The 27,847-nt window shown below is 41.3% G+C and overlaps 1 protein-coding gene across 1 annotated transcript in view; it reads right to left on the bottom strand.

The window, feature by feature from the left end:
• Nucleotides 1-2,442: 2,442 nt before the first annotated feature.
• Nucleotides 2,443-27,847, bottom strand: part of gcgrb (glucagon receptor b) — a 46,562-nt gene continuing 21,157 nt past the window's right edge. Inside the window, exons 7-13 of the mRNA XM_061988116.2 lie at nucleotides 22,399-22,558; nucleotides 22,155-22,215; nucleotides 21,961-22,030; nucleotides 16,249-16,337; nucleotides 14,179-14,323; nucleotides 5,278-5,319; nucleotides 2,443-3,133 (exon numbers count right to left, since the gene is read on the bottom strand). Of these exons, the coding sequence (XP_061844100.1) occupies nucleotides 2,729-3,133; nucleotides 5,278-5,319; nucleotides 14,179-14,323; nucleotides 16,249-16,337; nucleotides 21,961-22,030; nucleotides 22,155-22,215; nucleotides 22,399-22,558 (972 nt within the window). The 3' untranslated portion in view covers nucleotides 2,443-2,728. The remainder of the gene's footprint in view (nucleotides 3,134-5,277; nucleotides 5,320-14,178; nucleotides 14,324-16,248; nucleotides 16,338-21,960; nucleotides 22,031-22,154; nucleotides 22,216-22,398; nucleotides 22,559-27,847) is intronic.

The following is a 27,847-nucleotide window of genomic DNA, read 5'->3' as shown; positions in this document are numbered from 1 at the left end:
AAAATCTTGTCTGCACAAGGTGCAATTCGCGTAGTTTTCACCCTTTTTTTTTTAAATTAAAGAAAAAACGGATTTTTTATCACTGCACCCGTAACCCGGAATAGGTTGATGAAAACCGTACGAATTACGGGAAAACCGGAGTAGTTGGCAGGTGCCTCACTAATGCCTTGCATCGTCTATATTAGATATACCGGGCGGATGGCGGGCGGATGTAGTTCTGATCAAATGTTAGATCGGGTGGATTGCGGATGGTTGACGACTTTCTGATGCGGTTGCGGATGAAATATTTGCCTATCCGCGCATCTCTAGTGCCTACGTTTACATCATCAAGTGGTCTGCTACTTCCTTGCTTCTTTGCTCCTTGTAAGTTTATTGCAGATCATAAATCATGCATCTCACCTGCACAGAAGAAGTCTGAGTAGGTATTCCGATAAGTTGGTACGCTTTGACAGCCATTTAGGACCCGGAAATGTCCAGAACGACGGGAAAAGACGCTTGGTCCCCACCGTCCCCCAACCCTGTTTCTTCGCGAGGATTATGAGACGTTCTTCACTTAGATGGGAACATATTCACATCCTCGCAGTCGCCATCCTAACGACAGCAGGCCTTCCATAGTAAGTGATGTTTTATTATGCTTGTTGGCTCTCAAAGTCTGCAGTGAGTAATCATCAGTGATGAAGAACAAAAAGCAAATGTGATGCGTTTTTTTAATTAATGCGCCGCATATGCTTAAAATGATCAAAATACGTAAATATTACATTTTACTACCCATTACTACCTGACAAATATACTTACATCATGTATATAAAACCCAAATGGAGGTATTTTGATGTTTTTTTAAGGGCTTTGTAGGTGGAATTGCACGGCTCCCATAGGCTCCATCGTAAGCGAAGTGTTGATCGCATTTATTTAATATTTACAATCATGTCTTTCATAATGATCGTTGGACGATAAGCAAAATTCCCCAAAAATTGCAGTTCCCCTCTAAGTGATGCTCACATTCAATTCGATAATACAAGAAACAGTACAAAATACAAAGATACTGAGAGGATTAATTTGAAGAGTACCACAAATGTGCATCCATTGCAGCAAGTAGACACACGAGCATAACCCCAACAACATAAGTACACTGACACAAACACACTCAAACACTGTACAGTACCATATTTTTTTTTTTTTACTATAAGGCGCACTTAAAATCCTTTCATTTTCTCAAAAATCGACATTGCGCCTTGTTTCTGGTTGTGCTTACCGACCTTGAAACCATTGTATTTGGTACATGGTGCAACGGTAAGTGTGACCAGTAGATGGCAGTCACACATAAAATATACGTGTGGACTACAGGATGATGCCTGTTCAATTGACGTCAGCGGATTATCCATATATGGTAAAGGTTTACCCAAAGTGCTTTGCGCGGGTCCGCCCCTGTAGTCCGACGATGTAGTCCATAAGATCCACCTTTTTTCTCCACCTCTTGTTGTGAAGCATGCATCTGCCGCTGTTGCCATTTCTAATTTAACTTGTAGAATAAAAACTATGGTACAACAAAGATGACGGGGAGAAGACGCTGTTGGAGTGGAGCCACGTAAATAAAACCGCCGACAAAACTGTCAGAAAGCGGCTTGAAGATGGTCTGTAAAACATCATCTATGTAACATTTTGACCCACATGTTATGTAGACCAGTGTTTTTCAACCACATTATGTAATTTCACCTAATTGGGTTAAAAATATTTTTTGCAAACCAGTAATTATAATCTGTCTTGAGCTCGGCAGAGTAACCATATAATACTCTTCCATATCAGTAGGTGGAAGCTGGTAGCTAATTGCTTTTAAATGTCGGGAACACGTCGCGTGAAACGACGATGGTTTGTCATGATCACAATATGCAGACGACAGCGGGAGGCAGTGTGCAGGTAAAAAGGTATCTAATGCTTAAACCAAAAATAAACAAAAGGTGAGTGCCCCTAAGAAAAGGCATTAAAGCTCAGGAGTGGCAATGCAGAACAAAACTAAAACTGAACTGGCGACAAAGTAAACAAAAACAGAATGCTGGACGACAGCAAAGACTTAAAGCGTGTGGGAGCAGCAGACGGCGTCCACAAAGTACATCCGTACATGACATGACAATCAACAATGTCCACACGAAAAAAGATAGCAACAACTTAAACATTTTTGATTGCTAAAACAAAGCAGGTGCGAGGAATAGCGCTCAATGGAAGACATGGAACTGCAACAGGAAAATACCGAAAAACAGGAAAAGCCACCAAAATAGGAGCGCAAGACAAGAAATAAAACACTACGCACGGGAGCACAACCAAAAAACTCAAAGTAAGTCACGGTGTGATGTGACAGGTGGTGACAGTACACCTACTTTGAGACAAGAGCTATAGTGATGCATGCTTGGTTATGGTTTAAAGTCATATCCAACAATTGCGACATTGACTTTTTTACTGTCTACTGAGTTTCATTTCTTAATGATTTCAGAATGAAAAAAATGCGCCTTGGCTCAACAAAGGTTGAAAAACACTGATGTAGACCACAAGGAAGTGTTTTAAATGTAGAAAAAAAAAAAAAATAACCCCTTTAATGCGTCTTATACTCCGGTGTGCCCTATGGTCCTAAAAATAGGGTACATGACTTTCATTTAATCCTTATGTTTGATCATTCTAGATGTCTTAAGTCTTTGAAATGGTCCTTGTCTGTTGTAAAACCATCGATCCCAACACATCAGACGGCAGTTTCCTCCCCTTCCTGCGCCTTCTCTTCCAGACACACATCTTCCGTGGCGGTGTTGGCGTCACCTCTCTTTGAGTAGAAGGAGAAATGGAACGCGTGTTTGCCCCACGAGGGCCGGACTTCCCCCATGCCGTTGCTGTAGGAGACCACCAGTTTGCGGTTCTCCTCCGGTGCCGTGGAGCAGGACGGGCCTTTGTCCGCTTTGTTGAGTTGAAGTGTCCCCAGTGAGCCGCCGCTGGGGTCACTGGTGTTATTGTCATGGAGATCGGGTATATTGCCCGTGGCAATGCTGCCGCTTTTCATGTGCGGCGTCTGGCTGTGGGTGTGACGGTACTCCTCGTCGATGTCCTTACCCAGCTTCCACCTCTTCCACTTTTTGAGCATCTCTGACTGCACCTGGGGGAGGATGCGATTACAGAGCAGTAGCCATATGAAGAGGATTAGGAAGATTAAATAAGGCACTCTAATGGATGGATGTCTCGTTCCAAAAAAATAATAATTTCAAAGTGCATTGCTCACTAGATTGTCAATGTGTCTGTTCCATTAAGTAAACAAATAGAATAAAGTGAATCGAGAACAGAGGTGTCAAACGTACGGCCCGAGGGCCGGATCAGGCCCGCGGGTGTTACGGCGGATGCGCATACTGTCATTCCCTGAGAGAGCTGCTGGAGTGCCCTGCTCAGACCGCGGCCACGCGCCTACACGGCCAATAAATCAATCAATCAATCAATCTTTATTTATATAGCCCTAAATCACAAGTGTCTCAAAGGGCTGCACAAGCCACAACGACATCCTCGGTACAAAGCCCACATACGGGCAAGGAAAAACTCACCCCAGTGGGACGTCGATGTGAATGACTATGAGAAACCTTGGAGAGGACCGCATATGTGGGTAACCCCCCCCCCTCTAGGGGAGACCGAAAGCAATGGATGTCGAGTGGGTCTGACATAATATTGTGAGAGTCCAGTCCATAGTGGATCCAACATAATAGTAAGAGTCCAGTCCATAGTGGGGCCAGCAGGACACCATCCCGAGCGGAGACGGGTCAGCAGCGTAGAGATGTTCCCAGCCGATGCACAGGCGAGCGGTCCACCCCGGGTCCCGACTCTGGACAGCCAGCACTTCATCCATGGCCACCGGACCTGTGCCCCCCCCCTCAAGGAAAAGGGGAGCAGAGGAGAAAAGAAAAGAAACGGCAGATCAACTGGTCTAACAGGGGGGCTATTTAAAGGCTAGAGTATACAAATGAGTTTTAAGATGGGACTTAAATGCTTCTACTGAGGTAGCATCTCTAATTGTTACCGGGAGGGCATTCCATAGTACTGGAGCCCGAATAGAAAACGCTCTATAGCCCGCAGACTTTTTTTATATATATTTAATAAAGACCAGTGTAAAGACCAACGGAGCAGACCATCCAGCGCCGGAACGTAGTTCTCTGTTCACAGTAAGCTTTGTGTCTTTGGCTCCTCTCCTGTGTCTACTCTCCTTGTTCCCTCACTCCTTGTGCTGCCTTGTCGTTTCCCTGTTCCCGCAGTTTTCTCCGTCGCCTTAGAAGTGAGCTGTGCGCCTCACTTCTCTGGATCTCCCTCCGGACCCTGACTGCCTCCCTCGATCCTCGACTTCCCTCGCTTTGGACCCGGACCTTAGGACGCCTCTCTCCAGCCCCACGGATCTCACGCTTGGATCACGGACCTCTTTCTGTCCAGCCCCTTTGGACTTGTTTGCCTCTACAACCAACACACACTAACAACAAACTCCTGGTAAATACTATTTTGTTAATTCCTGCACATAATCTTGCATGCACACGTATAGTAGCATACACACTCCACTCACTCATCTAAAGCTCAACAAACCCTGTTGAGCGAGACTTCCTGTGTTGTGCCGTCTCCTTCCACCTTGTTGTACAGCAGGATGAGTTTGATCAGTATAAAAATGAACCTGAATTTTTTTGAATGAAAGAAAAAGCTGTTCTAAATGTGTCCACTGGATGTCACAATAGCAATTATTTGTATCTTTGTAGATGATGCTACATATGTACAAAATAAACCACATGATGTTAGTACATCAGTCGAGGAAAATGAGCAAACTACATAAATAACATACTGTAATTTTATTTTGATATAAATTTGTTTATCTTGATAGATTGAAAATTAACACCAATGAGTTGACTGATGAACATTATCATATCATTTATTCAGAAAATATAAATAACGACAAAGTATATATACTATTAAACGCAACATGTAAGTGTAAAAAAAACTCAATAACATTATGATTTGTGAATTTTCAGAATGTACTTGTTCTATTTTTAAACCGAAAAAAAAACAATCTGAAGTTGTCTTTATTTTTAAGTTATCGTGCCGTGATTTTACCAGTTCGGCCCACTTGGGAGTAGATTTTTCTCCATGTGGTCCCCGATCTAAAATGAGTTTGACACCCCTGATCTAGAACAAAGGTTTATGAGGAAAAAAAAGGAAAGAAAATCAATTGTTGTCAATAATCTGCACCACAAACGCTCAACATGAGCTCGCCCGTCTTACCTCTTTGTTGACAAAGCAGTACAAGATGGCAACCAGCAAGCCCTGCAAAGAAAATATGAACTGTGAGAAAAATCTTGTGTGTGTGTCTTTTTTATGGATGTTCATTAAAAACACATTTAGTGAGAAGGCACTAGGGCGGCAACCATATTATTTTGATACACAACCAGTCATCAATCAATCAATCAATCAATCAAAGTTAAAGTTAAAGTACCAATGATTGTCACACACACACTAGGTGTGGTGAAATTTGTCCTCTGCATTCGACCCATCCCCTTGTTCAACACCCCTGGGAGGTGAGGGGAGCAGTGGGCAGCAGCGGTGCCGCGCCCGGGAATCATTTTTGGTGATTTAACCCCCAATTCCAACCCTTGATGCTGAGTGCCAAGCAGGGAGGTGATGGGTCCCATTTTTAAAGTCTTTGGTATGATTCGGCCGGGGTTTGAACTCACGACCTACCGATCTCAGGGCGGACACTCTACCCACTAGGACACTGAGTAATAAAGTTAAAAAGTTAAAGTTAAAGTACCAATGATTGTCACACACACACTAGGTGTGGCGAGATTATTCTCTGCATTTGACCCATCACCCTTGATCACCCCCTGGGAGGTGAGGGGAGCAGTGGGCAGCAGCGGTGGCCGCGCCCGGGAATCATTTTGGTGATTTAACCCCCAATTCCAACCCTTGATGCTGAGTGCCAAGCAGGGAGGTAATGGGTCCCATTTTTATAGTCTTTGGTATGACTCGGCCGGGGTTTGAACTCACAACCTACCGATCTCAGGGCGGACACTCTAACCACTAGGCCACTGAGTAGGTAATCTGAGTAATCAATCAATCAATCAACCAATCAATCAAAGTTTATTTATATAGCCCTTAATCACAAGTGTCTCAAAGGGCTGCACAAGCCACAACAACATCCTCGGCTCAGATCCCACATCAGGGCAAGAAAAAACTCAACCCAATGGGCACAATGAGAAACCTCGGAGGGGACCGCCCCCACATGAAGACTTTGAATATGAACAATGTATGATTCTGTAAATACTTGGTATCGGATCCATACCTAAATTTGTGGTATCATCCAAAACTAATGTAAAGTATCAAACAACAGACGATTAAGTGTTTATCACATTTTAACAGAAGTGTAGATAGAACGTGTTAACACAAAAACTAACCAGATATTAACAGTAAGTGAACAAGTAGATTAATAACTCATTTTTTACCACTTGTCCTTAATAATGTTGACAAAATAATAGAATGGAAAATGACACAATATGTTACTGCATACGTCAGCAGCCAAATTAGGAGCCTTTGTTTGTTTACTTACTACTAAAAGATAAGTTGTCGAGTATGTTCACTATTTTATTCAAGGCCAAATGTATTATTCGATTGCAATAAGAAGCATATGTTTAATGTACCGTAAGATTTTTAGTTAAAATAAAGCCAATAAGGCCACGTGACCTCGAACCCAACGGGGAAGAGTCCGGTGTGACGGCGCAGCTGCACAGCGGGCGAGGGGATTCAGGCAGGTGCATGATGGCTGCGGGGGCAGCAGCAGAAATCCACGCAAAAATCCAAAGTGGCGCTGCTGCAGGTGTACAAGACACCCGTAAAGTGGGAATGCGCAGGTTGCCTATTAACATGCCGGTGACGAGGAGCACAGGCGACAGGCCTGTGCCTCCGCAGCTAATGAGGAGAGCAAGGGCCAGACAATCGCTTCTGCAGTCGGCGAGATGGCTGCAGGGCTGGAGATCTAGCAGGTGGCATCGTCGGACTCACGGGAGAATAGGCTGACATTGATGAAGGACCCACTTAAAGAGAGGCTGGTGGCGCCGTTGGAGGACCCACTGGAGACGAGGCGGGTAGCAGGTTATCGGGTACCGTTGTTGAAGTAAAAGGTGCCGCACAGAATCCCATAGTCCCAACTCCCCATCCCCCCGCACCCTCAGCCAAGGGGACAAATGCCTGAAGTCCACATGGAAACTCACAGACGAGAGGGGTGGGTGGGAGGGAGCTTGAAGAGAACCTGGGTGAGTCCGCCCATGTGGCCAAAAGGTCAAAAAAATTGTCCAAGAGGGTGGCCTCTTCAGCTGCCCTGGCTCCAAATTACAAGCAGAACGGGGAACGGGTGTCGCTGCGAGGTCACTCATTGGCTGGAAGATTCTGTCACGCTCGATCACGGCTGCTGTAGTTGTGACCTCAAGATGCAGGAGACAAGTAGCGACGTGCAGGTAAGAGTATTTTAGTAATAAAAACAAAACAAAAGATATGTTCTTGAGGGAATGCACAAAGCTGTGCCAGTTAGCAAAGCAACATAACATAATTAAGGCTGTAACCAAGGCAATCTTCCAGCACTGGATGAAGGACAGGCTGCCTTATAAGGAAGCCTTTACGGCAACCATTAACAAGTGTGCTCAGGTTGCCAAGGACATATGAGGGAAATAGCGGTCAGGCCAGAATGGTGAAACCAGACAGGAAATGAAACAAAATAAGAGCGCTGGACAGGAAACAAAGAAACACAGAAACATGTCAGACCTGTCACGACATGTCATGACAGGTTTAAAAAAAACAGACCATCCTTGAATCTCAGTAAAACTAAAAAAAGATGCTATTAATGAAATTAAATTTTGGGGTTTAATAATTGATAAAAAAATTAACCGGAAATCTCATAAAAATATACAACATAAGGAGGCAAGAAATACATCAATAATAAATAAACAAAATATTAGACAAAAAAAAAATCACACCATTTTCTTCTCGCTAGTATTACCATATTTGAGTTATTGAGAAATATGGGGAAAAAACTACAAAAGTACAATTAAGTCACAAATCAAGTTAAAAAAGAGGTCAGTTAAAATAATACATAATGTTGGATACAAAAAGCCTTAAAACCCTTTATTTATTGATTTATTGAATCAAAAATACCGAAATTCAATGATATAGTGAATTTGCTAACAGCCAAAATCATGTACAGAGCAAACTATAACCTGCTACACAATAATGTAATAATGTACAACAATTCTTCTCAACAAAAAAACACAAATACAACCTCACTTTTTTTTTTACTTAAAATATTTGTATGCACCTAGTGTTGGGCAGTAGCTCGTTACAAGTAGCGAAGCTACGTAGCGTAACTACCTTTCCCAGTAGCTTGGCAGTAGCTTTGCTACTTTTTAAACGAGTAGCAATTTCCGTAGCTTAGCTATTTTTAGACTTATGTGGTGGGTAGCTTAGCTACAAAGCTACAAGCTACAAAAGAAGATACAGAGAGAAGAGAAAGAGAAAAGAAAGAGAGAAATGGACTGCGCAGATCAAGGGGCAGGGTACAAAAAAATCTGGGAAAAAAATCAATGATGATCGGTTGGTAAACGTACGTATAAGAAAATCCAAGATGATTGGCTGATTCAGTACATGGGGTATCCAAACTACGGCCCGCCAGCGTCCAACATCCCAAGTTAAAAATTTTTAAAAAAAAATATTTTTGTTTTTTGTAATTATTATTTTTTTTAAACTGTCCTTTCTAATCCATTTTCTACCCCTCGTTACTCTCGGTGTCTCCTAGCCGCTCAGGTCAATCGTATTGTCTAAAAATGCATTTTCCCATCGATAAGGTGACATCATCGCGCTCTGAAGATATATATACAGTACAGTATAAAAAAAACAAAAGATTTGTGCAGTAGGGAATGCACAAAGAGCAGAATATATGTTAGGTCAGGAAAAAACACACAGGCTATTTCATCCCTACATCCCTGAAGAGCAGGGAAACCTGCGAATCAGGCTTGTAGGGATGAAATAGCCTCTCTCTCTCTCTCTCTCTCTCTCTCTCTATATATATATATATATATATATATATATATATATTGTATATATATATATACATAATATAATATGTATAATATAATATGATATTATATTGTAGGTGTACCCCACCTTCCGCCCGAATGCAGCTGAGATAGGCTCCAGCACCCCCCGCGACCCCGAAAGGGACAAGCAGTAGAAAATGGATGGATGGATGGATATATATATATATATATATATATATATATATATATATATATATATATATATATATATATATATATGTCTTAATAAGGTTATCCAAAAAATAGTGCTCGATACCGTAGTAGAGCGCAATATATGTATGTGTGGGAAAAAAATCACAAGACTATTTCAATAGTCTTGTGATTTTTTTCCCACACATACATATATATATATATATGTATGTGTGGGGAAAAAAATCACAAGACTATTTCATCTCTACAGGCCTGTTTCATGAGGGGGGTACCCTCAATCGTCAGGAGATTTTAATGGGAGCATTCGCATACCATGGTTTATATAGGGCACAGAGTGGGTGGGTACAGGCTGGCCTAGGGGCGTGGTGATTGGTTCATGTGTTACCTAGGAGGTGTTTCCGTCTATGGCGGCATGTTGTTACAATTTCGCTGCGCTTGTTGAGGGATGACAGGTCTGGACGGTAGATAATAAACAGTTTCTCTTTCAAGCATAGGTTGCATCTTTTATTACCACTATTGTAAGGTGTGCTGGATGCAAGAATTTGCCATGTTATTGAATATTCAACATTATTGTCACGCAAGGACATTAACACATCCGACACATATGTAGGATTAACCGAGGGTGAATTCAAAACCAGATGGAACAACCACAAGGCTTCTTTCAGGAACAAAAACCTGCGAAATACCACAGAACTCAGCAAACACATTTGGGACCTCAAAGACAATAATGTTGAATATTCAATAACATGGCAAATTCTTGCATCCAGCACACCTTACAATAGTGGTAATAAAAGATGCAACCTATGCTTGAAAGAGAAACTGTTTATTATCTACCGTCCAGACCTGTCATCCCTCAACAAGCGCAGCGAAATTGTAACAACATGCCGCCATAGACGGAAACACCTCCTAGGTAACACATGAACCAATCACCACGCCCCTAGGCCAGCCTGTACCCACCCACTCTGTGCCCTATATAAACCATGGTATGCGAATGCTCCCATTAAAATCTCCTGACGATTGAGGGTACCCCCCTCATGAAACAGGCCTGTAGAGATGAAATAGTCTTGTGATTTTTTTCCCCACACATACATATATTGCGCTCTACTACGGTATCGAGCACTATTTTTTGGATAACCTTATTAAGACATATATATATATATATATATATATATATATATATATATATATATATATATATATATATATATATATATATATATCCATCCATCCATCTTCTTCCACTTATCCGAGGTCGGGTCGCGGGGGCAGCAGCCTAAGCAGGGAAGCCCAGACTTCCCCCTCCCCAGCCACTTCGTCCAGCTCCTCCCGGGGGATCCCGAGGCGTTCCCAGGCCAGCCGGGAGACATAGTCTTCCCAACGTGTCCTGGGTCTTCCCCGTGGCCTCCTACCGGTCGGACGTGCCCTAAACACCTCCCTAGGGAGGCGATCGGGTGACATCCTGACCAGATGCCCGAACCACCTCATCTGGCTCCTCTCGATGTGGAGGAGCAGCGGCTTTACTTTGAGCTCCCCCCGGATGACAGAGCTTCTCACCCTATCTCTAAGGGAGAGCCCCGCCACCCGGCGGAGGAAACTCATTTCGGCCGCTTGTACCCGTGATCTTGTCCTTTCGGTCATAACCCAAAGCTCATGACCATAGGTGAGGATGGGAACGTAGATCGACCGGTAAATTGAGAGCTTTGCCTTCCGGCTCAGCTCCTTCTTCACCACAACGGATCGATACAGCGTCCGCATTACTGAAGATGCCGCACCGATCCGCCTGTCGATCTCACGATCCACTCTTCCCTCACTCGTGAACATATATATAATATATATATATATATATATATATATATATATATATATATATATATATATATATATATATACTCTCGACATGGAAGACGTGGAACATATATTTAAGAACACACATTAAGGTGAGTTGAGTTTATAGTTTTACTGCACATAATAACTGTTACCAATTGTTCCAAAACAACACACAAGTCATTGTTTTTATGTCAAGCTACAGATAGAAGCTGTTTTTAATTACTGTCGACAGAGAAATTGAATAACATTATAGGGTTTGACCAAAGAAAGTGTACACTAAAATAAATACATAGTTTGGGGTCTGGGGACCCCCAGAGGCAGTTATAGGGTGTCCCCTACTAAATGACAATTAGTTCATTGTAATAGACACTTATTGGGTCCATTTAGTTCCCTATGTATACTCTCAGTTACATTTACATCATTACCTATATAAGAACTTAAGATGTAGAAGTTAAATAATAATTTCATTTTCTTTGACTCTGTTCCACAGCCAGGAAAATATGTTTACTTTAAATATGTTCAGTTTTGTCGACTTCCGTTCATGTTTGTTAAAGGAAAAATGCACTTTTTTTTTGGAATTGTGCCGATTGTTCAAAATCATTTTGAAACACATGACGACGGAAGGATTTTTTTTCAATGCATTATACAATATATAATAACCTTTCATCACTGCTCTGTGTAGCGTACTTCAACATACTGAGTGTGTGGTTCTCAGGCTGCAACGTGTTGGAGGAAGGCTGTGCAGAAGTTCATATACACAACCTAGAAAATCATTGACAGTTATGGTTGCCATCAGAGGGCCGCTTGCAACAGTGAATAATATTTTAAGGTATAAATGTATAAATATAATACATGTATATCATTGCCTACGCATGTAATTATAATATATGTCGTTATGGACGCAGTAAAACATTGCTTTAGATTTTACTGCAAAAAACTGGCTTCCTCAGTTTCTAGAATTTTACCATACAATATGGTATGGTATGGTATGGTAAATATATAACATGTTTTTTTTTTTTTTTTTTTTTTACAGAATATTACTGTAAATGAAAAGGAAAAATGGTAAAACAGTTTTTTTTATGGTAAAGTTCAATCAAATGAGCTACCAGTTTTTTACCGTAAAATCTCTTAGTTTTGATAGTGTATTAATTCGTAGGGAAAAACGGTACCAAAGCTGTGTTAATGGTTAAAAAAAAAAGGCAGCTCAGTCACCAGAATTTTACCGTAAAGTCTATTGTCATTTTTACAGTCTATAATTTGATGTAAAACTTGCGTTGAAATCATATGTCAAGCATATATTTAAGTTTTTATTTTTATTCTAACAAAATGTTTTGTAATGTATGATTTTGTTGCATTATTAGATAAAATTCAAGTTTGAAATACACTACATTGCCAAAAGTATTTGGCCACCCATTCAAATGATGAGAATCAGGTGTCCTAATCACTTTGCCCGGTGTATAAAATCAAGCACTCACGCATGAAGACTGTTTCTACAAACATTTGTGAAAGAATGGGCCGCCCTCAGTGATTTCCAGCGTGGAACTGTCATAGGATGCCACCTGTGCTACAAATCCAGTCGTGAAATTTCTTCGCTCCTAAATATTTCAATGTCAACTTTATTATAGGAAAAGTGAAGAGTTTGGGAACAACAGCAACTCAGCCACAAAGGGGTAGGCCACGTGAACTGACAGAGAGGGGTCAGCGGATACTGAAGTGCATAGTGCAAAGACTTTATGCACAGTCAGTTGCTACAGAGCTCCAAACTTCATGTGACCTTCCAATTAGCCCACATACAGTACGCAGAGAGCTTCATGGAAATGGTTTCCATGGCCGAACAGCTGCATCTAAGCCATACATCACCAAGTGCAATGTAAAGCACGTCGCCACTGGACTCTGGAGCAGTGGAGACGAGTTCTCTGGAGTGATGAATCACGCTTTTCCATCTGGCAATCTGATAGACCAGTCTGGGTTTGGAGGTTGCCAGGAGAACGCTACATTTTGGACTGCATAGTGCCGAGTGGGACATTTGGTGGAGGAGGAATTATGGTGTGGGGTTGTTTTTCAGGAGTTGGGCTTGGCCCCTTAGTTCGAGTGAAAGGAACTTTGAATGCTCCAGGATACCGAAACATTTTGGACAATTCCATGGGATGGCACTTCAAGTTCATATGTGAGTAAAGGCAGGTGGCCAAATACTTTTGGCAATATAGTGTAAATACAATATGTGCATTTTTTTCTCCATGTCAAATTGGAAAGAACAATACATTTAGTAAGAAAAGTTAAAGTACTTTATAATCGCACGTTATTTCCAGGCTTTCACAGGCCACTTGAAATAATGTGGCTGGCCAGATCTGGCCCCCGGGCCTTGAGTTTGACACAGGTGACCTACAGTGTTGTGGCCCATTTTTCTCTACCTGTCGCTCACCGTTGGCGCATGTTTGATGGTGTTGAAAGAACACGAGCCACGAGGTCGAGACTTTTATGGAAGAAATGATTTTGTCGGCAAAATGTTGTATTATTTTTGTCGATAAATCTTACCACTCCAACACGACACTCAAAATTGTCCAGAAGTACCGTATTTTTCGGACTATAAGTCGCAGTTTTTTTCATAGTTTGGCCGGGCTCCATTGCGACTTGTATATGTTTTTTTCCTTTTTTATTATGCATTTTCGGCAGGTGCGACTTATACTCCGGTGCGACTTATACTCCGAAAAATACGGTAATTGGATCATGAGTAAGTTTTCATGTGGTTTACTTTTATAAACAACTACAAAATATTTGATATCAATATCCTCTTGAGAGCCAGCATCCTTTGAAGTGGACTTTTTTTTATTTCCACTGCAGAGGATGCTGGCTCTCTGAAGGTTACATACATTAGATTTATGGTACCTCTTTAATTAAAGCAACAATTCAAAAGCTGTCAATACCATCACAATAGTGTTATTCTACCCCAAATCTGTTGCAGTGTATGATTTCCAAATTCCTATGGACAGGATTATGGTTCGGCATTTTTTTATGTATGCAATGCAGGCCCAAGAAACAAAGATCGTGTGTGCGGTTGCCCTCTGACCTGAAAGGAGTTGAACAGGAGGTCACAGAAGAGTCGGATCAGGCGCAGCATTGAACCTTTTGGGACGGACTCGTCAATGACAAAGGTAAAGAGAATGGCGTGAATCCCCAGCAGAGGGATGAGAGTGAGGGTCGACTTTGCTAATCTGGAGCAAAACACAAACATGAATATCAGGGTGGACGAGGTCATTAGTAGTAGTGCGGTGATACCTCGGTTTACCAGGGCCGCACCCGGGTTTGAGTTGTTCTGGCGAGACGTGGTCCACATTGGAATTCATGCAACCCCTGCATCTGCGCATATGCATGAATCCAAGGAATGCGGGAATATACCGTATTTTCCGCACTATAAGGCGCACCGGATTATAAGGCGCACCTTCAATGAATGGCCTATTTTAAAACTGTGCTCATATATAAGGCGCACCGCATTATAAGGCGCATAGAATAGACGCTACAGTAGAGGCTGGGGTTACGTTATGCATCCCGTAGTTGCCAGACCTGTTGTGGCTCAATATTGGTCCATATATAAGGCGCACCGGATGATAAGGCGCACTGTCAGCTTTTGAGAAAATTGGAGGTTTTTAGGTGCGCCTTATAGTGCGGAAAATACGGTAAATGTTCTTTGAAGGATTCTTTGACTTGATTACAATCGTTAAACTAAATGACGATGGGGTTTTTTGTATTTTGTCATTTCATTTACATGTTTCACACTACAAACAATCAAATGTCGATATATTAAATGGGTAACACTTTAGTATGGGGAACATATTCTAAGTAACAAAGGTCTTAAAGGCCTACTGAAACCCACTACTACCGACCACGCAGTCTGATAGTTTATATATCAATGATGAAATCTTAACATTGCAACACATGCCAATACGGCCGGGTTAGTTTACTAAAGTGCAATTTTAAATTTCGCGCGACATATCCTGCTGAAAACGTCTCGGTATGATGACGTCAGCGCGTGACGTCACGGATTGTGGAGGACATTTTGAGACAGCATGATGGCCAGCTATTAAGTCGTCTGTTTCATCGCAAAATTCCACAGTGTTCTGGACATCTGTGTTGGTGAATCATTTGCAATTTGAACAATGGAGACAGCAAAGAAGAAAGCTGTAAGAGGCAAGCGGTGTATTGCGGCCGACTTTAGCAACACAAACACGGCCGGTGTTTCATTGTTTACATTCCCGGAAGATGACAGTCAAGCTTTACCATTGGCCTGTGGAGAACTGGGACAACAGAGACTCTTACCAGGAGGACTTTGAGTTGGATACGCAGACACGGTACCGTGAGTACGCTTCCAAACATTTGATCGCTTGCCCGTACGTGCGTGCCGCTATGTGCATGTCACATAAATAATTCAATGTATACACCCTGATGATTATCTTGTGTGATGACTGTATTATGATGATAGTATATATGATAGTATATATCTGTATCATGAATCAATTTAAGTGGACCCCGACTTAAACAAGTTGAAAAACTTATTCGGGTGTTACCATTTAGTGGTCAATTGTACGGAATATGTACTTCACTGTGCAACCTACTAATACAAGTCTCAAAAAGTCTCACGTATGTAACTTTGGGGACTTTGGGGAAATATATGTGCTGTATGAACTTTGGGGAGGTGAACGATACTTTGGGCTGTGGGATTGAGTGTGTTGTGCAGGTGTTTGAGTTGTATTGGCGGGTTATATGGACGGGACGGGGGAGGTGTTTGTTATGCGGGATTAATTTGTGGCATGTTAAATATAAGCCTGGTTGTGTTGTGGCTAATAGAGTATATATATGTCTTGTGTTTATTTACTGTTTTAGTTATTCCCAGCTGAATATCAGGTCCCACCCGCCTCTCACAGCATCTTCCCTATCTGAATCGCTCCCACTGCCCTCTAGTCCTTCACTCTCACTTTCCTCATCCACAAATCTTTCATCCTCGCTCAAATTTATGTTAAGGCACCACTGGTACCTATAATAAAAGTTTTGGTAAAAACTTGTATATCCAGTATATATGCATATAAAGTATTTGCATGCGGGATACAAACTGAATATAAGTGGTTTGAAACTGGTTTCTGACCTGAACTTGTAGTCCGTGTATCTCATCTGGTGAGCTCTCAGTTTAGACATCAGGATTTTGATGATTCGAATGAAAATGAAAAAATTGATCTGTAATGAGAGGGGACAGAAATATGACTATAATTGGGTTACAGGACTTCCAATACTTGAGTCCTTCCTGCTTGACTTGAGCCGGACACACACACACACACACACACACACACACACACACACACACACACACACACACACACACACACACACACACACACACACACACGCACACACACACACCCACATTCTTGTATTTGTTACCATCTTGAGATCTCTGAAAAAATGCCTCCCTCTTTAGGACCTCCTTTACTAGACATAAAGATTTGTATTTACAACATTAATAATATATACATACTATGCAAATATGAAAAACTTATTGTGAAAAATGAGTTGGAATTTTACAAGAAAAAGGTCACAATTTCACAAGTAAAACTTAGAATTTAGCCATTTTTATAATAAAAGTCGTAATTTTACTCAACGCAAGTCAAAATTTTACAAGAAAAACTGAACATTTGTGCAATATTATGATAAAAATTTGAATTTTTTCTCGACAAAAGTCACAATTTTATAAGAAAACGTAAAAAAAAATGGCAATATTATTGTAATAATCGGAATTTTAATTGGCAAAATGACGACAAAAGTCAGAGGTTTACTCAAAAAATGTCACTATTTTACAAGAACAACAAAACAATTGGCAATATTGTGATCAAAGTCAGAATGTTATATGACAAATGTCACCAATTTTACATAAAAAAGTAGTAATTTTACATAAAAAAGTAGTAATTTTACATAAAAAAGAAATCATTTTATGAGAAAATATTGCAGTATTACAGAAACAGAAACAATATGAGAAATTGTTCCCAATTTTATAAGAAAAAAGTAGACACATTGTGAGAAAAAGACTGATTTTAGTTAATTTGTATCTTTTTTATTTTTTGTCTGCGATGAGGTGGCGACTTGTCCAGGGTGTACCCCGCCTTCCGCCCGATTGTAGCTGAGATAGGCTCCAGCGCCCCCCGCGACCCCAAAGGGAATAAGCGGTAGAAAATGGATGGATGGATGGTTTGTAATTGATTTCATTATTTGCTTCAAGTTATTACAGTATGTCTCTATATACATTTTATTTATTTATTTTTTTAATTAATTTTGGCCAAATGGGGCACATTTCAATTTCTTACACACACTTGTTATTTCATACCTTGACCAGAGGGGGAGCACTTTTAAAACCGAAACACAGTCGATTTGAAAAATCCCTCCTTTTTGGAACCACCCTAATTTGGATAGATTTCCCCACCAGGGGTGCAAATGAGACATTCTTTCGTAGATGCAATGGTTTTCCGTATTGGTTCCATGATTTATGTCTTAACTTGTTCACCGGTCCTTAATATGGAAGGTACTTTTCCTTGTTGATGTTCCAAGAAGGGTAGAAATACAAGACCACACACACACAAGCAACACTCACACACACACATGCAAAAACAAACACAAGGAGATCCAGTGCAGAACCCTCTGTGATGGCAGAGCACATCCTTTGATACAATTATTAGCTTTCCATTTGTCTAAACTAAGTGTGCATTTATATTCATCTGTCAGGTGCATACAATATTGTTATTTCATATACAATCTTATTTCATACAACTATAACAATAATTGCCATGAAGGACGCATACATAGCAACCCACACACTAACACACATCACATGTGAGAATATTGTAATATTCATGTGGTGCATCTATGTGTGAGTGGTTTGATTGTTGTTGATGACCATTTGTGATAACATTTTCTCTTTGGAAACTAAAGTGTTTTATCCCTTCATCCATCCGCCAGGCCTATACTTTCTCTATCTACCCATCTATTCTAGTCGATCTACTCCATCCACACCCAGCATCAAAAGTGAATACATCCCTGACATTTTGGCAACCATCATATTTTGCCTTCTCAAGGTTACATTGCTATAGAGATGATGCCACTCCTCCACCTTGCACTCCTCCACCTTCCCTAGTTGTGTTTGAAGTCGAGGAATATACTTGGTCATTGCGTCACCTTCAGCTTTCTCAGCAAAGGAACATCTTGGGAGAGTTTGTTGGAAAACTGCCACTTTCTCAAGAGAGCAATCATCCTTTGCTTTATAATACCTGAATACATGTTTGAAACCGTGTTTTCTTCAGAGGGTACCTTCCTCTTTTTTGACTTATAAATGTTGTTACAATATTGAATAGTCGTGTTAAGAAATGCCAATGTGTCAAATCATAAGGTTCATGCATTTAGTCTACCTTGGATGCCTCTGAACACTGTGTGTTGCAGTCTTTTTCTAACAGTGCACCATTTGTGACATCCATACTTGCCAACCCTCCCGGATTTTCCGGTAGACTCCCGAAATTCAGCGCCTCTACCTAAAACCTCCCGGGACAAATTTTCTCCCGAAAATCTCCCGAAATTCAGGCGGACCTGAGTGACGTGTCGACAGCCTGTTTTCACGTCCGCTTTCCCACAATAAAACAGCGTGCCTGCCCAATGACGTTATAACTGTAGAATGATGGAGGGCGAGTTCTTGGTTTCTTATGTGGGTTTATTGTTAGGCAGTTTCATTAACGTCCTCCCAGCGCGGCAACAACACACAACAACAGCAGTCACGTTTTCGTCTACCGTAAAGCAGTTCGTCTGCCGTAAACAGCAATGTTGTGACACTCTTAAACAGGGCAATACTGCCATCTACTGTACATGCATATGTGACAATAACATCTACGGCTTTTAAAGAGTGCACAACTGCGCACACAACAAGGAGACGAATCAGAATGCATCATCAGAGAGGGTGTTCAGCATGGTTGGAAAAATAGTGACAGAGAATAGAACAAGGATGGACAATTCAACCCTTAACTCAACAATGAGTGTTATGTGTGTATATGTGTAAATAAATGAACACTGAAATTCAAGTATTTCTCTCTCTCTCTCTCTCTCTCTCTCTCTCTCTCTCTCTCTCTCTCTCTCTCTCTCTCTCTATATATATATATATATATATATATATATTTATATATATATATATATATATATATATATAATAAAATAAATATATATATATAGCAGATGTTCACTGAAAGTCAAGTATTTCTTATATATATATATATATATATATATATATATATATATATATATATATATATATATATATATATATATATATATATATATATATATGTATATATATATATATATATATATATATATATATATATATATATATATATATATATATACATATATATATATATATGTATATATAGACCACCTCCCGAAATCGGAGGTCTCAAGGTTGGCAAGTATGGTGACATCACAGATTGACAGATGTACTTACAGTATGTGGGCATTTCTAGTTCACTGCAAATAAAAAGAGCTGTCAAAATATAAGATAAAATGACTAGATTTTAGGTAAAAATATTAAAAACTAGTGAAATTACTATCTGTACGGACAGCTAATTGTACTTGATAAGACATCCTGAATAAAAATGTGTATTTCTAGAAATTTGTAAAACGTTTAAGATAGAAATAGGTATTTCATTTTCAAAACATGCATTATTTAACTAGCAATTCTTAAATTAGGCATCCTCGAGATGTTGCAGAATCTTTAAACCAAATTTTCTATGTGGGGTAAAAACAAAATATCTTATCTGAACAGTCTTTTCTAAATTTTAACATTTTTAAACAAAAAAACCCCCCAAAAATGTAATGCAAAAATTAAGTAAATAGAAGGACTTCCGGTCAACTTTGAAGCGATTCTGGACCACTATCCGCCGCCTCAGGGTGGGGAAACGATGCACTGTCAACACTGTGTATAGTGGGGACGGTGTGCTGCTGATGTCGACTGGATATGTTGTGGATCCGTGGAAGGAATAGTTCGAAAGACTTCCTCAATCCCACATACTCGTCTTCCAATGAGTAAGCAGTGCCTCGGGACTCTGTGGTGGGCTCTCCTATTTCTGGGATGAAGGTTGCCGAGTTAGTTAAGAAGTTCCTCGGTGGCAGGGCTCAGGGGGTGGATGACATCCGCCCAGAGCTCCCTAAAGCTCTGGATGCTGTGGGGCTGTCGTGGTTGACAAGACTCTGCAGCATTGCATGGACATCGAGGGCAATGCCTCTGGATTGGCAGACTGGGCTGGTGGTTCCTCTATTCAAAAAGGGAAAACGGAGGGTGTGTTCCAACTATCGTGGGATCACACTCCTTAGCCTTCCAGGTAAAGTCTATTCAGGTGTACTGGAGAGGAGAATACGTCGGATAGTCTAACCTCGGATTCAGGAGGAGCAGTGTGGTTTTCGTCCTGGTCGTGGAACTATGGACCAACTCTATAATCTCGGCAGGATCCTTGAGGGTGCATGGGAGTTTACCTAACCGGTTTAGAAGTGTTTTGTGGTCTTGGGGAAGGCATTTGACCGTGTGCCTCAAGAAGTCCTGAGCTCAAAGAGTATGGGGTATCGGACCACCTGATCGTGGCGATCCGCTCCCTGTATGATCAGTGTCAGAGCTTGGTACGCATTGCCGGCAGTGAGTCGGACCTGTTTCCAGTGAGGGTTGGTCCCTGCCAGGGCTCCACTTTGTCACTGATTCTGTTTATAACTTTTGCGGACAGAATTTATAGGCACAGTCAGGCCGTTGAGGGGATCCAGTTTGGTGGCTGCAGGATTAGGTCTCTGCATTTTGCGGATGATGTGGTCCTGCTGGCTCCATATGACCAGGATCTTCAGCTCTCACTGGATCGGTTCGCAGCTGAGTGTGAAGCAACTGAGATGAAAATCAGCATTTCCAAGGTTCTCGCCCGGAAAAGGTTGAGTGCCATCTCCGGGTTGGGGAGGAGATCCTGCCCCTAGTGGAGGAGTTCAAGTACCTAGGGATCTTGTTCACAAGTGAGGGAAGAGTGGATCGTGAGATCGACAGGCGGATCGTTGCAGCGTCTGCAGTGATGCAGACCCTTTATCGGTTCGTCGTGGTGAAGAAGGAGCTAAGCCAAAAATCAAAGCTCTCAATTTACTGGTCGATCTACGTCCCTATCCTCACCTATGGTCATGAGCTTTGGGTTACGACTGAAAGGACAAGATCACGGGTACAAGCGGCCAAAATGAGTTTTCGCCGTCGGGTGGCGGGGCTCTCCCTAAGAGATAGGGTGAGAAGCTCTGTCATCCGGGAGGAGCTCAGAGCAAAGCCGCTGCTCCTCCACATCGAGAGGAGCCAGATGAGGTGGTTCAGGCATCTGCTCAGGATGCCCCCTGAACGCATCTCTGTGGTAGGAGACCACGGGGAAGACCCAGGACACGGTGCAGAGACTATGTCTCCCAGCTGGCCTGGGAATGCCTCAGGAGAGGGAAGTCTGGGCTTCTCTGCTTAGGCTGCTGCCCCTGCGACCCGACTTTCGATAAGCGGAAGAAGATGGATGTATGGACGGGCTATGTGTTGAGTCATTTTCAGTTGATAATAAACCTATACTGCTGTACATGCTGTAGCCTGACTTCTCTAACGTCCAAGTCGAGTTTTATACTGACTTCTCTAATGTCCAAGTCAGGTTTTTTAGTGTTGTACATTGAGAATATATAGTGTACTGTATTTTTACTGTGAGATACTGTATGCACCAACCAACACACACACACACACACACACATGCACACACAAAACAGAAAAATAGGACTGACTTACGAGGTAAGCAACCAGTATTGGCGAACGAATGATCCACCAGTATCCCATGTTAATATTTCTCTCCCAGCACCTACACACACATACACACACACACACACACACACACAAACACACACACATTCCCCATGTCTTAATGTGAGTGGCTCACTTCATTATGGACAAAAAAGATGACAATTGCATTAAAAAAGACTCACTCTTCATTTTCATAGAGGTACTTCACTGTGATCCATGGTGAAACGAAGATAAGGGGCGCACCTGAGAATAAAGGAGGAAGCTTTCAGACTTGAGTTCACAGCAGTGTGGACAAATAATATCAAAAAGGTAAACATTGACATATTTGAGTAGATGTGAGCACAATGAATGCAAAGTAAAAGACACTGTCATCAAAAAAATCACTGATGGATCATGTAAATGATATTGGCAGATTTGAAACCTTACCCCACCCAATGGCCAGGTAAATGTAGAAGTACTTCTTCTCACTAAACACAGTGATGACGAGCAGGCTGTGCAGGTAGATGCCCTCCACCAGCAGCCAATAGTTGTTGGCCATCACGGTGTACTGCATCATCACCACGGCACCCCGACACCAAATGTCAGCCTGGGAGTATAAGAACATTCTATCAGTCTGCATCCTAATGACAGCAGACATTGCACAGTAAGTGATGTTTTATCATGTTGCTCTCATGAAATTTGCTCTGAGTAGTAATCAGTGAAAAAAAAAAGCGATTGTCGTGTTGCGTTTTTTAAATGTATGCACGGTCAAAGGCTTAAAATGACCAAAATACGTAAATATTAAATGTTATTATAAATGTACATACAGTATATACTTACAGTGTGTATATAAAACCTTGATTGAGGAGTTTGGATGTGTTTTTAGAACGTTTTATAGGCTCCATTGTAAGCGGACTTTTGATTACATTTATTTAATATTAAGAATGCATTAAAAAAAAGAAAAACAAATGGTTTCTTGTCTTACATAAGGGTTGAAAATGATGGACAAAATTCCAAAAATAGTGCAGTTCCCCTTTAAATGAAGTTTTTGCATGCACCATCGGCTGTCACCATGGAGACACTCATTTCCCTCCACATTCATGATATCATATGCTGCAATGGTCCAACCTGTGCTGTTTTGTTGAGTTGTGTAATATGCAGCACACATGTGCATCTTTTTCTGGTTGATATACTGTAGAAAAGTGAACAGAATCAATTTTTAGCACACCAAAGAAGCACTCTGGGAGGTGTCGGCGTTGTGATATTGTGTCTAGAATGATCCATATAATATATAATGTAATATATTTGATCCAGAATGATGAGATTGTGCATTTTTCTAGTGTACAAACAGGATGTGAGAAAGGATGACTGCAGGTAAGACACTCCCACGGACTTTGTGTATAATTTGATTGAAGTGTTTCTGTCATAATCTGTTGGTGGTGAACCCCAAGATGCAGAGATGGCAGGCGTAGCGCAGGAAAACATGACTTTAACAAGAAACAGGATAACAGGAGACAGCAAACAATCATCAAGCCCTGACTGGAGGGCGAGGCAGGCATAAATAGCAGCCAGCTGATTGACAACAGGTGTGGCCAGGCTGTCAATCATAGCAGCAGGTGAGGGGAAACAGCAGTCAGGGAGCCAAGCAGGAAATGGAACCAAAATAAGAGCGCTGACAGGAAATAAACACCAATCCGACGTGAATGTGACAGATCGTCAGAGTTTCAGCCTCAGGTTAAGAATATGTTCCCCACAAAGCGGGAAAATCTACTGTTATATCCAGTGATGTGTTTATCTAGTATTGTCCAGTGATGCAGATCATTTGCTAATGCATTTTTTATGTAGTTATTCTTTGTGAGTTGTTTCGTTCAAATAATCAGCCTATGTATTTTACTCCAGTACATGTAGCTGAATCCAGTAAAACTTCCACCTGAAGATGTGCTTCAGTATATTGTTGTACTAGAACAGGGGTCGGCAACCCGCGGCTCTTTAGCGCCGCCCTAGTGGCTCTCTGGAGCTTTTTAAAAAATGTATGAAAAATGGAAAAAGATGAGGGGGAAAAAAAATATTTTTTGTTTTAATATGGTTTATGTAGGACAGGGGTCGGCAACCCAAAATGTTGAAAGAGCCATATTGGACCAAAAATACAAAAACAAATCTGTCTGGAGCCGCAAAAAATTAAAAGCCATATTACATACAGATAGTGTGTCATGAGATATACATTTAATTAAGAGGACTTAAAAGAAACTAAATGACCTCAAATATAGCTACAAATGAGGCATAATGATGCAATATGTACATATAGCTAGCCTAAATAGCATGTTAGCATCGATTAGCTTGCAGTCATGCAGTGACCAAATATGCCTGATTAGCACTCCACACAAGTCAATAACATCAACAAAACTCACCTTTCATGCACAACCTTAAAAGTTTGGTGGACAAAATGAAACAGAAAAAGAAGTGGCATAAAACATGTCCTAGAACGTCGGAGAAAGTTATACATGTAAACAAACTACGGTGAGTTCAAGGACCGCCAAAATTAGTAGGACAAAACGGCGCTCGCCAAATACTCGAATCAGTGAAGCTGACAGTGTGCTTTATAACAATTAGGGAGGTTTGTGTCATGTTTGTCCTCCTATAGAAACCATATTAAAACAAAAAATATATTTTTTCCCCCTCATCTTTTTCCATATTTCATACATTTTTTTAAAAGCTCCAGAGAGCCACTAGGGCGGCGCTAAAGAGCCGCATGCGGCTCTAGAGCCGCGGGTTGCCGACCCCTGATGTAGGAGGACAAAAATGACACAAACCTCCCTAATTGTTACAAAGCACACTGTTTATATTAAACATGCTTCACTGATTCGAGTATTTGGCAAGCGCCGTTTTGTCCTACTAATTTTGGCGGTCCTTGAACTCACCGTAGTTTGTTTACATGTATAACTTTCTCTGACTTTCTAGGACGTGTTTTATGCCACTTCTTTTTCTGTCTCATTTTGTCCACCAAACCTTTAACGTTGTACATGAAAGGTGAGTTTTGTTGACGTTATTGACTTGTGTGGAGTGCTAATCAGACATATTTGGTCACTGCATGACTGCAAGCTAATCGATGCTAACATGCTATTTAGGCTAGCTCTATGTACATATTGCATCATTATGCCTCATTTGTAGCTATATTTGAGGTCATTTAGTTTCCTTTAAGTCCTCTTAATTCAATTTATATCTCAAGACACACTATCCGTATGTAATATGGCTTTTAATTTTTTTTAATTTTTGCGGCTCCAGACAGATTTGTTTTAGTATTTTTGGTCCAATATGGCTCTTTCAACATTTTGGGTTGCCGACCCCTGGACTAGAACAAACACTTGATTCTGATGTTTGAAATTTCATCTGCTGTAATGCAGTTTTCTATCAGTACGTTTTCAATTAAGATAGTTGGGACTTATTTTTCAAAGTTCCCTTTCTGTGATGCTTTGAATTACACTGAAATATTTATATTTGGGAAAAATGTTTTTTTGGAATAAAGATTTTTTTCTGCGGAAAAAAAAAAAATAGTATTCCAAGTTCAAACTCTGTATTGACATTTTACATTGTTAAGCTCAAACACTGAATCAGGAGAATACATATTCATAAGCTAATTTTGAAACAATTTCACTGTGTAGATATTCCTCCAACAGGAGAAGCAGTCTCATCAATTTGTTTCATTAGTTCTAACGTAACTGTGCATGAGAGTTTCATTTTTTAATTTGTTCAACATTTTTACATGAACAGCTGCTGGCTACAAAAACTAATTTGGCATTTTAGTTACGTGATAAAGACATCATTGCTTTCTGTATGATTCATGAGAATAAAATTTTAGCACCTATTGGTCTATTATAGAAGAAAGCCTTTGTTTTTGTCGTATTTCTATTAGTTGCAACCCCCTCTACCCCCATCTCATTTTCATTTGCATTTGTCTTTATTTAACCAGGTAAAATCTCATTCAGATTAATTTTAATATTCTTTTCAAACAAAACCAGATTATCTAAAGTTAAAGTTAAAGTACCAATGATTGTCACACACACACTAGGTGTGGTGAAATTTGTCCTCTGCATTTGACCCATCCCCTTGTTCACCCCCTGGGAGGTGAGGGGAGCAGTGGGCAGCAGCGGTGCCGCGCCCGGGAATCATTTTTGGTGATTACTACCAATTCCAACCCTTGTGGGGCGGCATGGCGTAGTGGGTAGAGCAACCGTGCCAAGAAACCTGAGGGTTGCAGGTTCGCTCCCCGCCTCTTACCATTCGAAAATCGCTGCCGTTGTGTCCTTGGGCGGGACACTTCACCCTTTGCCCCCGGTGCCACTCACACCGGTGAATTGAATGATGAATGATAGGTGGTGGTTGGAGGGGCCGTTGGCGCAAATTGCAGCCACGCTTCCGTCAGTCTACCCCAGGGCAGCTGTGGCTACAAAAGTAGCTTACCACCACCATGTGTGAATGATGGGTTCTACATGTAAAGCGACTTTGGGTACTTAGAAAAGCGCTATATAAATCCCAGTTATTATTATTATTATTATTGATGCTGAGTGCCAAGCAGGGAGGTAATGGGTCCCATTTTTATAGTATTTGGTATGATTCGGTCGGGGTTTGAACTCACAACCTACCGATCTCAGGGCGGACACTCTAACTACTAGGCCATTGAGTAGGGCAGGGGTGTCAAACGTGTACAGCCCGACGGCGGACAGGTTTTATCCGGGCCGCGGGATGAGTTTGCTAAGAATAAAAATTAACCTGAATTTTTTTAATGAAAGAAACTGCTGTTCTTAAAGTGTCCACTGGGTGTCGCAATAGCACTTCTTTGTATCTTTGTAGATGATGCTACATATGTAAAAAACAAACCACATGATGTTAGTACATCAGTCGAGGAAAATGATCAAACTACATAAATAACATACTGTGATTTCATTTGGATATAATTTTTTTCTCTTGATGGATTGAAAATTAACACCAATGAGTTGACTGATGAACATTATCACATAATTTATAGAAAAAACATAAATAATGACAAATAAAGATAGAATACTATTAACCGCAACAGGTAATTGTAAAAAAACCAAAAACAACACCATTATGATTTGTACAATTTCAGAATGTGCTTGTTCTATTTTTAAACAAAGAAAACAATCTTAAGTTGTCTTTATTTTTAAGTTATTGTGCCGTGATTTTACCAGTCCGGCCCACTTGGGAGTAGATTTTTCTCCATGTGGCCCCCCCATCTAAAATGTTGACGGGGGTCGACGCCTCAGGCTACTGCATCCGAACTGCGTGTCTGGAGCTCCTGGGTCCCGCTGTCCATCCCTTCCGGGTGCCCGTCTTGGTTGGGGCCTGTTGGGCCTAGTCCCTGCGTCTATTGTGGTAGCTTGGTGCTGCAAGGTATTCCGAGGTGCTGCGAGTCGGCCAGTTGCTGGGGTAGTGACCTTGTTTGTCAGCATGTCTGTGATCTTCTTTTAATTCTTTTTTTTTTAATTAATTAATTAATTTATTTATTTATTTATTTATTTATTTTTTAATATATTTTATTAATATTATTTTTTAATTTTCCCCTCCCTCAGGGGGGGGGGCTCGGCGGGGCGGTTGCTGGTTGTTCCATCTCCATCGTTGGGGTCCCTGCGGGTGGGGTGGGTGGTTCCCGTGGCCCTGTGCCTGGGTGGTCCTGCGGCGGCCGGTTTGGGTGGGGTGGCCGGGGGCTGGCCTCGCCGCGCTCTCCGGGGGTGGGGGGTGGGCTCGTGGGGGCCCGGTTGCCGGTGGGGCGGGGGCGGTCTTCCCGTCCGGTTGCGGGGAGTCTCTGGGTCCCTCGGGCGGGGCGTCTCGCCTTTCTGCCCGTGTGGGGTGTGGTCTCTCGCTGGCTTGGGGTTTGGCT

Source organism: Nerophis lumbriciformis, linkage group LG27, assembly GCF_033978685.3.
Source record: "Nerophis lumbriciformis linkage group LG27, RoL_Nlum_v2.1, whole genome shotgun sequence".
In the NCBI taxonomy this organism is placed as follows: domain Eukaryota; kingdom Metazoa; phylum Chordata; class Actinopteri; order Syngnathiformes; family Syngnathidae; genus Nerophis; species Nerophis lumbriciformis.
Note: the sequence above shows the minus strand (reverse complement) of the source record. Positions and strands in the feature narration are given on the sequence as shown.